We start from the raw sequence: 15,023 nt of genomic DNA on the forward strand, positions 1-15,023 counted from the left end.
GCCAGCCTGCTGCGCGCGCGCACCTACACACGCAAATACGAGGGTAGCGGCTTCCATGTGGAATCTGGCACCACCTGCTGTTTCAGTGCGTGGCCACAAGTGCTGCAGAGAAAAGTTCACTGAAGTCATGGGGCAGCCGGGAAAGCGCTTACTCACCGGCGCCACCTGGAGCCTGCTCAGGGAATGAAAGGGGAGTTTTCAGGTACAAGCAGGAGCAGCGATTCCGGCTTGTGCTCTGATGCTGCGCGGCGGTCCCTAAGCCCGGAAACTGCTGTTTGTGCAACTGTGATTTAAGGTACACCAACAATAAAGTTTTCCTAGACGGGGCTAAATCCTGCAGTCCTCACTCCAGACTTAATAAGGGGAAACGTCTATTGGCTCCAATTAGTAAATCTTGCGTGAAGGTTGCAGGATTTTGCCCCCTAAAGAAGCAAGAAGGGGACTGGCTGCCTCATGGACTTAGTGCTGGGATACAACGCCTCTCACTTCTTAGTGCTTGGATCAACTCCAGTCAGGGCTGGTACTGAGTGAAAGTTATAACTACCCCCTGGCCTCTTGGTTGCCCTTTTGTGAAATGAGATGATGGAAGGTCTCATTCTGCTTCCAGAGGACAAGTTCCTATATTGCATAACCACCACCTCTTTGGTACTAACAGGCACAAAGGCTAAGAACTGACTGAGCTCAGACACTTAACTCTATCTACCTACATTTCAATTACACCCATAACCATAATATTTAGATGATAAGAAGTGGCCTTTGTAGGGTAGGGCTAAAACGCTTTGCTTAGGAGTAGAGCGTAACATGGGGCAATCTAACCCTGTTACTGGAGGTGCCCTAGCTGATTGATTATAAATATAAAACTTTGCCTCTAGGGCTCTCAATTTGGCATCTTTTACAAGTACTAAATTTACTTCTAAAAGGTGTGAACTGTTTGTGTAGAGAAGGCCTTTTGGAGCCCAGTTGTGACAATGCTGTTAAGTGATATCTTGGCACTGGCAAGACAAAGTCTTTCATTACAGTTCTGTGAGTTCATTCCAAGTGCTAAATATGGCTGTTGAGTGCAAGAAGCCCTGAGGGAGAAATTATTATAGACAAGGCTGTTAGCACTAGCTAGCATTAAGGTGCCCACACTTCCCATTATAAGAGCCTGTTTTGAGTAGCTTATAACTTTACCAAACTTTAACTGTTTTGGCTGAAACTTTCCATGCAGGCTGTCTGCCTCAGGCTGAATATTTTTTTTTTTACTGTATTCTATTTTATTTTTATTTGGGTTTCTGAGAAACATGCTAGGGAAAATACATTATTTTGCCTATGATGAAAAAATCTGGCCTCCTTTACTTCAAACAGTTGCTTTAGAGCAGGGACTTGACATTTGGCAGGGGGTGACCTTCATGTCCAAACTCTGCCTTTTGCTGTCCCTGAAAAAAATCACCCAAATATGGCAAAAATAAGTTTTTGAAAAATCATAATTCACACATTTTCTGTTGACTCTTCTTGGATTTTAGCCGCTAAATTCCTGGAGGATTCCATCCACGCTGGGCATGTTCAAACTCAGGGCTGAGCAGGACTTTCCTTGCAAGTATAGCTCTGGGGTACTGCAAGGCTTGCTGGGTCCAGACACCTCAACTGAGAGTAGGGAGCCTGTCTCATCTGTGCTATCAATGTGCTCAACTGGGCCCAGGGCTGACTGATTTGAATACAGAGAACACAAGAACCAGAACTGTTGGGAAGATGGCACGGGTAGATTGGAACAGGGAGACTGAGACTGGCGGCTGAGGGGGAAAGGGAAATTGGGGCTGGCTGGGCAAGGACACTTGGACTGGGAGCCAGGGAAGGAAATATGGAGGGAAACTGGGAGCCAGTAGGTGGGGAAAGACTGAGATCAGATGAAGAGCTTTGGGGAGATTGGGATGGGCTGGGCAAGGAGACTGAGACTGGGAACCAGTAAAGCAGGGGAAAGGAGATGAGTGGGGCTCTGATGGGGAACCAGAATGCAGGGGAAGAACTGGGATTGGCTGGACTAAGAGATTGGGACAAGGAGCTGGGGAGAAGGGGTAGAGGGGCACAAACACTGAGATTGGGTGAGGAGCCTGGAGAAGGAGATTGGGATAGGGAGCCAGTAGGGTCAGGGAACAGAGGCCAGGAGGGGTCAAACTGGAGGCCAACAGAGAGAGACAAATTGGATGAAAAGCCAGGAGGGGACAAATGGGACTGGCTGGTCAATGAGACTAGGACAAAGAATTGAGGGCTGGTTGGGCAATTGGGAAGGAGTCTGGGACTGGAAAGCTGTGGGGAGATGGAGGTTGAGGTAGACAGTATGCAAGGGAGAGACTAAGACTTGCTGAGCAAGGAGGTGCAGACTAGGATGAGTAGTCTAAGGAGTGAAGACTGGGGCCAGCTAGGTGAAGAGACTGGGACTGGGATGAGGAGTCAGGTGTGGTGAAGAGAGAGGATTGGAACAGGGACCAGGTTGGAGGGAAGTGGGCAGAAAAGGGAATGCTTGGGAGGAAAGGAGAGAAGATTGATGCCCACTACAGCACTCTGCTTTCCAGAAATCCAGATTCCTGAGTCTCACTATTCTTCTGCTGTTAGCAAATATCTGTGCAACCCAGTGGCAATGTCCCATTTGCATCTAGTTCTGGTCCACACAGAGGATGACAACCTACTACTACTATCAGCTACTCCATTAACTCAAGAGTCAGAAGTCTATGTGGTGTATCTAAAGGTTCCAAACCTGCTGATGGCCCATGTGGCAGTCAATAAGATGCCACATGATGGAATTTCTGTTTTTCTCAGTTTGCTTTTAGTAAAAAAAAAACAAAAACAAAAACAAAAACCAAACAAAACAGAAAATTATGCACATGTAACCCTAAATTAAAAGAACATTATTAAAGTTGCAAAGTCAAGCACTCATAAATCAGGGTCTACCAAATTCATGGCTGTGAAAATTGCATCATGGATTGTGAAATCTGGTCTCCAACCAGCCAGCTGTGGAGGCAGAGTGGAGAGTGGTAGCTGGTGCCCAGGCGCCCAGCTCGGAAGGCAGCGCCACCCACCAGCAGCAGGGGAGAAGTAAGGGTGGCAATGACGTGACCTAATCGGCTTGCAACCCCCTTTTGGGTCCAGACCCCTATTTTGAATAACGCTGAGGAGAAATCACATGTTCTTTTGTGTTGGTCACGGCCTAAATAGCAGATGTTTTGGCTGTGTAACACATCTGCGAAATATGCTATTTATGCCGTGACCAACCTGCAAAAATTGTGTGATTTCTTAGCAATTTAAGTGGACCCTTACTCCTCAGTTAGGAAATGTCAGAGTTAGGTTGTCTGTGCAGTTCAGCTCCTTTGTGCAGTTTTAAATACATGATCGTATCGGTTTTTTCCACAGGATGCCCACCTAATTCAGTGCACAAGATGGACCTGCTTTGGCGATGAATCAGGGTTATGTAGTGAAGGAGACTGGGGTCTGTAAGACCCCTCCATTTGTTGCAGAAGTTGGAAGGTGCATAGTGAATTAGGCAGATTGCAGGAAGAGAAAAGACAGTGTAATAAGTAAAGCAATTTGAATGCTTCCCTGGAGAATCGGATTCTATTCCTGTCTGTGCCACAGTGTTCCTGTGTGAATTTAGTTAAGTCATTTAAATCAAACATCTCAGAGGTGGTCACTAACTGTATTTCCTTCATTTCCTTATGACTTTGGCACTGATGTGCAGAAGTATTGAGAACTCACAGCTGCAGCTGAAGTCTGTGTGGGAGTTGTGCTTCAAACACATGAAGTGCTATATAATGCTCTAAGTATTTTGAAAAATCAGGTCCGACGGTGTCTCAAATTAGACACCCAAAATAGTGAATACTTTTTACCTTAATCTCTCTGCACCTCAGCGCCCCATCTGTAAAATGAAGATAATAATACCTCCTCCTCTCACAGGCATTTTGTGAAGATAAACTGTTTGTGAAGCACTCAGATACTATAATGACAAGTACCACTGACAAGCCCATGAGAAAGTTAATAATTTTGTCTTCAGAACATGGTTTAAATAGTGTGTATGAACAAGGCATGGGTCAAAAGGAAAAAGTCTCTCATGCTGAGAGATTATGCCCCTTTTTTGACCAAGTAATAAAAGTTATACTTTTAAAAAAATTAATTGGCCATTTCTTTTCCTTAATTTTGAATTCATGTTAAATCCTGAATATTTTGCATATCTGAGCCTTATCCAAAGCCCACTGAAATTTTTCTCCAGACATATATGAAGATACTTTATATCTCATTATATTATTAAAGATACTTAGTGTAATTATCTGCTGCTGAGTACACACTGGAATTATACAGCTCCTCTACCAGCCAGATGACTATGTCACTCCAGGTACTCAAGTGAATGGTTATGAAACAATGTAATCACTTTGTGCCAACTTTTGTGCACTTCTTCTATGAGAAGCAATTCCTTAAAAATGGCATCCTGGCTTTCCATGTTTACTGTGTGTCAGTGATTTCCAGGTAAGAGTACTATGAAGTAAACGGATGTTTTTCTAACTTCCAGGCTTGCAAATTCACCCTGTGATCTCAAAGTCAAACCTCTCTTTCACATATATCAGCATAGGTGCTGGAACTCGGGGTATGGCAGAACCCCCTGGCCTGAAGTGGTTTCCATCATATACAGGGTTTATAGTTTGGTTCAATGGCTCTCAGCACCCCCACTATATAAAGCGTTCCAGCACCACTGTATATCAACACCAGTAAAGATCCAGCAAGCCAAATTATGTGCTCAGTGACACCTATGCAGCCCCACTTCCTTCAAATGATGTCATTAGTGACATTTGTGCAAATCTATGCCTTTCAAATTGTGCCTTCAGCACCACCTCCACAAACCCATCGAGACTGTGCTTGTGCTATGAAGAATGCAGGTACAAAAATGGGACCTGCTTACTCAGCATATTGACTCTATATATTCAGACTTATTTTAGTATTAAAATATTTTTCCTGATTGTTACTTCCATTACCCCTTCAGGGCCAACACAGATAAGGGGCAGCACACTGTACTCCACTCCTTCTTGTGCATTTACCAATAATATTGTTTATTAAATTCCATGAAGTTATACCTTGTAATACCATAGGTAACTGACTGGAACTAAATAAATAATTACGTTGAGGATACATGGGACAGAACAGAACCCCTCATTCTGCCTTAGCTCTCCAGGACTGACAGGTGTAAAAACATCTTTGACACTAAAAATAAGCAGGTATGGTTGTGAATATACACAGGAAATGCATCTAATGAAATTCCACAGTGCCATCATCTGAAAAGTGAGGCAACCTGATAAAGGGAAATTGCAGAATTTCCTCCACAAGACAGAGGAAATCCCTGTGGCTATTTTAGCAAGTGTAAACGCCTCATTTTCATTTGAAAATGTTTCTTTGAAAATCGCCAACGCTGATCTTCACAAAGAGATATGAAATAGCAGTAATAAACTTATAAAACTGGGTGATTCGTATAAAATTGACATTTTAAAGCTGTCAGCAAGATCCAAAGAGAGAGACACCATTAAGGCAGTGTATGGGAAAGCAAACTGAAACAACAAAGCAAACAGTAACTTACAGATTTTACTACAGAGTAAATACGTCTAACATTTCTACCCACACAAAGCAGATCAATGACTGGCAATAAGAGAAAGAAGCAACATGATCAACAGGAAATGCCATGGGTACACCAAGACAATTCTTCTGTCAACAGAAAATGTGCCCCTTTTTATTCCTTTAATAAGAGACCCAGAGTCTATTGTTTTCTATTTCCAGCTAAACAAATCAGAATAGAATTATTGCTTTCATTACCAGTTAACAGTAAGGCCTAAGATTTGTAACTAGGTCTCAGATGTAGCATTTCACTAGATTTTTAATTTCTGCAACTTGTCAACAAGTATGTGATAGCTACAAAATAGCTGAACTTCTACATAATTTAAGAGTCCAAGATATAAATCATTCTACTCTCAATCTTCTTCTTATAAAATTACTATCTCCATTTTCCCCCATGGTCTATGATATATTAATATTTAAGCACATTTTCTCTTTCATTAAATATATTTCATGCACAAATGCATTTTCTTCACAGTTGTGCACACTACTTTATGTAGCAACATTATTTCCATCAAATATATATTGGAAATCTGGGAGCACAAGAGATCAATGGAAGAGTTTGGAGGTGTGTGGACAGGCATCAGGAATTACTGAGAGAGAAAGGAAAAACCACTGTAGCACTTTGAGAGCTGAAGAACCACAGTTCTGCATGCCAAGGATAGTATTTGAAAATGTAGAGCAACTTCAGACAAGCCAGAACATGACAGTTCATAGGGGAAAATGAGACTATTCTGCTGAATTATTAGTTTTGCTTCTAAATCATCCACACAGAATAATTTTGAAAGGGATTCAGGAGGCTAACTTCTGGACGCAGAATAGGCCAAATGTGTCCCTTCCCTATTCTGATTCCACTGAAGTCAACAGATTTATGCCAGGGATGAAATTGGCCCTCTAGCTGAAATAAGTGGTAATTCAGTATGTAAGCAAAATAATAATTCCAGAAAAGTTGAATATTTCTGCTAAAATGATCTCATTGACCACAGGTGTTGTAGATGGAAAAAGCTTCGCTGAAAGATTGTTCTACTGCACATTTCCCAGTGTTTTGTCCAGTCTAGTGTAACCGTTTCCAAGTAATGGGGCTTCTACCATTTTCCTCGGGAACTTATTCCACAGCCTACTTGGTTTTATAGTCAGGAAGATTTACCTTGTAATAGTTTCAGGGATATCACTAGTTTAAATGCAGTGTAACAAGTAAAGTAAAAAAGTAAATATACATGTTTTTAAGTAAGGCTTATCTAGTGGTAGTCCCAACTATGGAGCATTTCATCCAGCATGCAAAATTACAGCAACCGTGCTGACTTCTTGTCACACACATAATGACACCAAGGAACAACACAAAGCAGAAATAAAAGCAATTTTAAATGTTCATTTATTATTAACTTTAAAATATAGATGACAACATTCTGGAGGAGAAGCAGCATTTCTCAGTGCTTTGATGAACCTTTGAGCAACAGTTCTGTTCTTGTAATCGCTCTCCATTATTTGTCTGTACAACAATGTCAAATGTGCAGTAATTTCCACACTTTCATAATTAAAATAATTTATTCTCATCATGAACGCCAATAACATGCACAAACCAGCCATGCTCATAATCAACCTAGCAACATCCACAATTGAGCAAAGCCACTTATCTTACTCAGACACACTTAGAGCAATACCACAGAGCATCTCATTGACATGCCACATACACTGTGGAAGAAGCAGAAGGATCCAGTTCTAAGAAGTGCTGAAATCAATGGGAGGTGAAAGCACTCAGAATTTCTCAGGCCTCAGGAAGCACTAGGCATAATAATTCCCTTTTCCTCAGAGGTCTCCTTATCTTTTGCCACTGTCAAAAGAAAATGTAAACACATGTATTGATTTTCACAGCCTACAATGACAGTAGTAAAATTGTCATACATGCATTGTCTTCATCAGCTCTAACCTCCATGGCACTGTCACCAGCTGATTAGTGATTGCTTGTGAATACTTATGGAAAAATCTCACTAGGTTTAATGCTCTTCCAGAGATTTTTCTCTTTTCCCCAGAATATAAGCTTCCATTTAAAAACAGTTTCATTTGCTATTATGGTTTGGTGCAAAACCTATTCTGCTCAACAAATCAAGGCCATGTTGTCTTGGTTACTGTGCAACCAGTATCCTATCATCATAGTTACATAAATACTTAGGCAATTACAATACTAGCCAAAATACAAACTTTGCTCATGTCATTGCAAATATATTTATAAGTCCCTTAAATAGTTGGATCCTGTTTTCTTTCATACCTACAGGACCTACTGTACCCATACACAAAAAATTACATACACTGCTAAATCAGCTTTAAGCCACCTCCCAAAGGAGCAACAAAACTCTATCGCCTGCTAAACTAGAGGTCATAAAAATGTAGCGGAAGCCTTGAGGATATACTTAAAAGTTAAAACAGGGAGTTGCCTACTGGAGGTTTCCCTAAATGCACGGTTCACTGTATATTAATGTTCAGTGTAGCTGAAGATCACCTTGCTATTCTGGTCAAGCTCCGCCTAACATCGCAAGCTCTGCTCACAGCCCTAAAGGCTGCTCAAAATCCCAAAACAGCTCAATGCTTCTGCTGAAATAATCAGAAAACAGCTAACAATGTTAATATTTAATTAACATCACTATGGCTAAGTGTTAATATCCTGACTGGGTTTCAGGCTGTAAAATCATGTATGGAGGTGCAGAGGAATCCTGCTGACTGACCCTAGTAGCCAGAACAGACATGTACACAGTGGTGAGCTGGAGCTGGTTTGCACCGGTTCACTAGAACCGGTTGTTAAATTTAGAATCCGCGAGGGACAACGGGTTCTAAAAGGACTTCTAAATTTAACAAGCCAAAAGTGGCGCCTTAGGCACCGACTCCATGGGTGCTCCAGGGCTGGAGCACCCAAAGGGAAAATTTGGTGGGTGCAGAACACGCACCGGCAGCTCCCCGCCCCACCCCCAGCTCACCTCCGCTCCACCTCCGCCCCTGAACGCACTGCCCCACCCTGCTTCTCCGCCCCCATCAGGCTTCCCACGAATCAGCTGTTTGCACAGGAAGGCAGGGCAGGCTGAGAAGCAGGCTGCAGCTTCCTGCTCAGGCCCAGGGAGGCGGAGGTGAACTGGGGTGGGGGTGGGGATGCGAGGAGGGCCGCCCGCGCTGCAGCAGGTAACCCAGGGTGGGAGGCGTGCAGGGGAAACTTTTGATGTGATCAGTGGGGGAGCAGCCACTCACCCTGCCCCCCACCTAGCTACGTTCCCCTGCCCCGAGGAGCCAGAGGGACCTGCCAGATGCTTCCTGGGAGCTGCCTCAGGTAAGCACCTCTGGGACTCCCCACCTCGCCGCCCGGCAGGTGCCTCTGGCTCTTAGAGGCGGGGTGGGCACCCACTATGGTGGCCTATGACACCCTTCTGCCCGGTTCTGGGGGCAGTCAGGGGACAGGGGTGGATGAGGCAGGGGTCTTGGGGGGGCATCAAGGAATGCAGGGGGGGTTGGATGGGGCAGGAGTCCCCAGGGGGCAGGGATGGGGCGACGACCGCCTCGTGGGGTGAGGAGGGAACCAGTTGTTAAGATTTTGGCAGCTCATCATTGAATGTACCATTAACTTCACTCAGGAATGCAAAAGACTGATCCATTGCTCTGTAACTATCGTAATCACTTGCACTACTGTAAATTGAATGCAAAGGGGTACCTGCTCAGACCAACCCCTGAATTGACTGTAAGTGGCTCTGTTTTACTTGTAACTCTTCCTGTATACCTGTGTGCTGGCAAGTGGTAATGAAGTCTTACAGTGACATGTGATCATGTCACCTGAACTGGAATCGGTCTTTAACCTGGTGTTTTTCCATTGAGAAGGAGGGGTGGGAACCCAGAGGGGGACAAATGATTCCCGCCTTATGCAAAAGATATATAAGTTGGTGGAACAGAACAAAGGGGGCGGCCGTCATGAGAAATCCCCTAGCTACCACCTGAGCTGGAACAAGGGCTGTACCGGGGAAAGGATTGTGCCCAGACTAGGAAGGCATCCAGTCTGTGAAAGAAACTTATGGAAACATCTCTGAGGCTGAGATTTTATCTGTATTCAGTTTTATTACTGTATTAGACTTAGACTTGCATGTTTTATTTTATTTTGCTTGGTAATTCACTTTGTTCTGTCTGTTACTACTTGGAACCTCTTAAATCCTACTTTCTGAATTTAATAAAGACACTTTTTACTTATTATTTAATCCAGAGTATATATTAATACCTGGGGGGAAGAGGGCAAACAGCTGTGCAAACCTCTCTATCAGCGTTATAGAGGGCGAACAATTTATGAGTTTACTCTGTGTAAGCTTTATACAGGGTAAAACTGATTTGTTTAGGGTTTGGACCCCATTGGGAGTTGGACATCTGAGTGTTAAAGACAGGAACACTTCTTAAGTTGCTTTCAGTTAAGTCTGCAGCTTTGGGGCACATGGTTCAGACCCTGGGTCTGAGTTGGAGCAGACTGGCGTGTCTGGCTCAGCAAGACAGGGTGCTGGAGTCTCAAGCTGACAGGGAAAGCAGGGGCAGTAGTCTTGGTACATCAGTGGGCAGTCCCAAGGGGCTTTCTGTGATCCAACCTGTCACACCCATAATTTCATATATTGCCCTGCATTGAGCACATACCCATCTAGATTTCTTATTAAAAAGTCAAAGTAATTTATTTGTAGTTTGAAAAGAAAACTGAAAAATACTATTCCTACCCAGAAACAAGATGAAATGGCATTTGCTTCTCTTTTCTGGGGTAACTGTTAAGGGATATCAAGGGAGGGTCATTTGATTGCTGAACTCTGATGCATATGATCTGATGCGCTGAGGTTTCACTGCTTATTCCTTGTTCCTTTTAATGAATCAATTTTAAATAATTTTTTTCTTGGGGGTGACAACTCTTTTTTCCTGTTGATGATGCCACTTGTCTGGTTCACATAGGAATGTTATTACTCAGCACAATACACATTATTTCATCTACAGTTTATGTTTAGCACTTCAAATTAAGAACACAAAATACTATAACTGGAATATTGTTCACTGTGCTTTAGGTGTTTGAGTTGATGTTCATGGTGTGGATTGCACTTTGCATAGGGTCTACATACTGGAGCTGATTCTTCTTTCAGATTTGTTTTTCAGAAGTTTAACTCCTTTGATTTCAGTAGAATTACCCCTGCTTACATCAGTGTATTTGAAATCAGGCCACTATTGTCAGAAGCCAGACTTCACTACTATTCCAATACTGGGCCCTATTCAGCACTGCCTTGCAATCCCTTTGTGCTAGCCAAGCTAACACAAAGAGGCTGTAGAACAAGTCTAAAGTGCCCCAGAGAATACCCTCAGTGCAAGGGTACTCTACACCCACCTACCACTCTGGCATAAGGGGCATCCTAGAGTGATCTGGGAATGGAGTGGAGGCAGGGCACAGGCATGCCAGAGAAGGGAGAGGGATGGATCAGAGATGGGAGAGGCCATAGCCAACCTGAACCCAGGCTATTTAGTGTCCCTGTAAAGAGCCACAGAAGCCACACTGGTTTCAGGGTAACAGCCGTGTTAGTCTGTATTCGCAAAAAGAAAAGGAGTACTTGTGGCACCTTAGAGACTAACCAATTTATTTGAGCATAAGCGTTCGTGAGCTACAGCTCACTTCATCGGATGCATACTGTGGAAACTGCCACGCTAAAACTGGGATATAATACTGGGTGCTAAACTAGCTCACCCCCACAGCCTCTGAATACGGCACATTCAAACTACCTTCCCCCGGTTGCTGCACTGACAGCTATACCAGCAAAAGGCCCAATCTATCTCATTGGGTCTTATTCTCCCCAACCGTGCACCCTGTGTAGTCATTTACACATGTGCACAGTGAGTGCAATATGGGGGTAACATATTACCAAATAACAATGGCAGCTATTTACACTCACTTCAGGCAGGTATACACACAAACTACACAAAGTGCAAAATAGTGAAGAATCAGGTCCATTGTTATGTAGTGTAATTTCTTCCTTTTAAAGTCAATTTAGCACAGCTGTGGAGAGTGAAGTCCATATTTATTATCCAAAGAACATGAACAGCATGGGCATTCTTCCTTCACATTAGCTCATTTCATCGGATGCAGCCACTGAACGCATCCGATGAAGTGAGCTGTAGCTCACGAAAGCGTATGCTCAAATAAATTTGTTCGTCTCTCAGGTGCCACAAGTACTCCTTTTCTTTTTGCGAACACAGACTAACACGGCTGCTACTCTGAAACCTGTTAGTAGTAGTTTACTCAGAAATAACCAACTCTAGAGCTCACAATCTGGGATTTATATACATTAAAGAAGCTTCAGACAGCTTTTCATATTGTCAGGACTGCAGAAATAGAATGACCAACCCATAAACAATAAAAAAAAAAAAAAATTCTGACCCTACATATCTATTACGCAAACAGAGAGACAAGATGGGTGAGGTAATATCTTTTACTGGACCAACTTCTGTTGGTGAAAGAGGAAAGCTTTCAACCTCTGTGTAAGCTCAGATGCTTGCCTCTCTCACCAATAGAAGTTGGTACAATAAAAGGTATTACCTCACCTACCCTGTTTCTCTAATATCCTGGTATCGACACAGCTACAACACCACTGCGTATTAAGCAAATATCAAGGGACTTACAAACTTTTACTCTTCCTGAAAAAATGATCATGTGCTTATCTGAATATTTTTCTTTCCCCAAGCTGAAATGTCAACTATTTTGAGTAACATTAAAATATTATTCTACAACACATCACTGTTCAAAATGAGAACTTTAATGCAAGAGTAATCAATCAAAAAGGTATAGCCTAGTTATTTACTTGCAGTTTATCATTAGGAAAACTGAGCTTAAACCCTCTCAAGTGTTTTGCTGCTTGATGATACAACCACTAGCATGTTATTAAAGCTCAACGCTGCTGAAATTTTAGTCATTATATCTGCAAATGCTGAGACATTTTGAAATGAAAATTTGTTCTTTCATAAGAATAAGAAAGGTCTAAGAATGACAGATAAATGTTTTATCTATAGAGAGGAAATACACACAAAGAAAAAAGAAAAGGAGGACTTGTGGCACCTAAGAGACTAACAAATTTATTTGAGCATAAGCTTTCGTGAAAGCTTATGCTCAAATAAATTTGTCAGTCTCTTAGGTGCCACAAGTCCTCCTTTTCTTTTTGTGGATACAGACTAACACAGCTGCTACTCTGAAACCTGTCAACACACAGAAAAATTATTTTTGCGATCTCCTTAAAAAGGTTTCAACAATCAATCAAAACTCCAAGTTTAAGGTTCTATAACACAAGAAAATCACCTCATGTTACTATTAAGGGCACCCAGATAAACAATACATTTTGATTATGAAACTATCATTATGTGCCTGATGATGAATGATGAGGCAGAGAGGATTCACCTGGATTCTTATTTGAAATAATTGCTGAGATTCATGTATCAATGGATGAATGAACAGAAGGGTGATTGTATGTTGTTTTAATATAATAAAATAAAAAATATTTAAATCAATAGAATGAAAGTGGTTCATTCATTTTAGACAGAGATATCTTGTATGACATTTTATTTTACTAAACACAAGTTTGTTAACAATTCTGACAAGCTGCTGATTATACAACATATATATTCATAATATAATTAACATAAAATATTACTATTCTTTTGAATGCAAACCATCACACTATAATATTAATTAAAAAGCCTTCAAAAATTAACAATGACTAAGTGATGTATTATGCTTAATAAGGATTTCTACAAAACAATACTCTGTAACTGAAAAGTTTAATTGAACCCATATTAAAATGTAGCTCTCAAGCGAAAATGCTAGACAGACAAACTATATAGACTCTGATCCACCGCTCACTGAAATCATTTTCAGTCTTTTCATTAATGTCAGATGGGTGTTAGATCAGATCTAAAATGAACACTAATTCAATGCAACACTTGAAACTGAATCTTCGTTTACTTCTTTGCTACACCCATCCAAAGATGGACTCATTCTAAAGAAAAAAAGATGACAAAACTGAAGCAATTTCTTTGAATATAAAAATACATGCAACAGTTAGATTAGTTATATAGTACATGACAAAGGCTAAAGGTTTTATTCAGATTCCTTTAATTTACACTTGAGAATTCTAAAAATGCTACAGTTCAATAAAAAGACTTATCACATACATATTCGCAAAAAGAAAAGGAGTACTTGTGGCACCTTAGAGACTAACCAATTTATTTGAGCATAAGCTTTCATGAGCTACAGCTCACTTCATCGGATGCATCACGAAAGCTTATGCTCAAATAAATTGGTTAGTCTCTAAGGTGCCACAAGTACTCCTTTTCTTTTTGCGAATACAGACTAACATGGCTGCTACTCTGAAACACATACATATTGGTTCTGATCCCTAGCCCCATTAAGTCTCATTTGCAATGCTACAGCGGTACAAAGCAGATTTAAGTATGGTTTAAGTGGCCTGCTGATGTCTCCCCAGGTATTAAAATCCTTCAGTGCTATATAACCAGCATAGCTGTCCCTATACTTCACTCTTTCACAGCCCACAGACTAAGGGTTGTGTTTGGGGAAACATAGCATGGTCGGAATGCTGCTGTGCTCCTGTAATCATTGGCTAGTGGAATGGCCCCTTGAAGCTATTACAGACAGATGCAAATTAGAACAACTCTGAGGCTGCTCAAAGTTACAGCACAATCAAACTGACCTCTGGGCATTGCCGGGATTAAGAATGGATTATTAGAGGGTGTAATGATATGGATCAAGTCATTGTGCACCCCCTCCAATCAGATCCTGCACTACACAGAGCTAGATCAGACCAACGGTCTAGTCCACTGTGTTTAGAATTAAATCTATTTAACTGATGGCCCGAACATTATGACTAAAACAAACATACATCTTCATATGACACTGCACTTATGTTATTCAGAATACTATGGCATTTGAGAATGTTTAACTTTCATATTTATATACCAAGTAACTCCTTGAAGAGACATCTCATATTAATTTAGTGAGCCTAAATATGTAAAACAAAATAATTCCAAACTGTATACAATTCTGGCCTCTGCACTTCAGTTATCTATTTACAAATATGTGCTTCAGCAGATCTTTAAAAGTACAATGACCCATATTTATTAAAACATGTTATAGCTAACTCTTTATTGGTGCACTAAAGAAGAAAAAGCTCAATGAAACCTTTCCCATGCTCCTGCACAGGGGCATCTATAAACAGCATCAAAGAGCTGGGAGGCTGCAAGCACCGCCAGCAAACTAGAAGTCCCAGAGAGGGTTTGAGCAAAATGGATCACAGCCATTGTCTCACACACACACTGGCAGAAATGAACCAGGCAGTAAAAGGTATAGCAAG

At 41.6% G+C, this 15,023-nt stretch overlaps 1 protein-coding gene across 4 annotated transcripts in view; it reads right to left on the minus strand.

Moving 5' to 3' along the window:
- C8H5orf47 (chromosome 8 C5orf47 homolog) overlaps positions 1-15,023 on the minus strand; it is a 21,225-nt gene continuing 6,202 nt past the window's right edge. For 2 of the 4 annotated variants that reach the window (XM_075131333.1, XM_075131332.1), the window contains one exon: positions 6,980-7,456. In XM_075131333.1, the coding sequence (XP_074987434.1) occupies positions 7,398-7,456 (59 nt within the window). In that variant the 3' untranslated portion in view covers positions 6,980-7,397. Of the gene's footprint in view, positions 103-6,979; positions 7,457-12,789; positions 13,653-15,023 lie in introns of those variants that run through there. The other 2 variants (XM_048861221.2, XM_048861220.2) reach the window with 2 other exon arrangements.

This window comes from Caretta caretta, chromosome 8, assembly GCF_965140235.1.
Source record: "Caretta caretta isolate rCarCar2 chromosome 8, rCarCar1.hap1, whole genome shotgun sequence".
Classification (NCBI taxonomy): Eukaryota; Metazoa; Chordata; order Testudines; family Cheloniidae; genus Caretta; species Caretta caretta.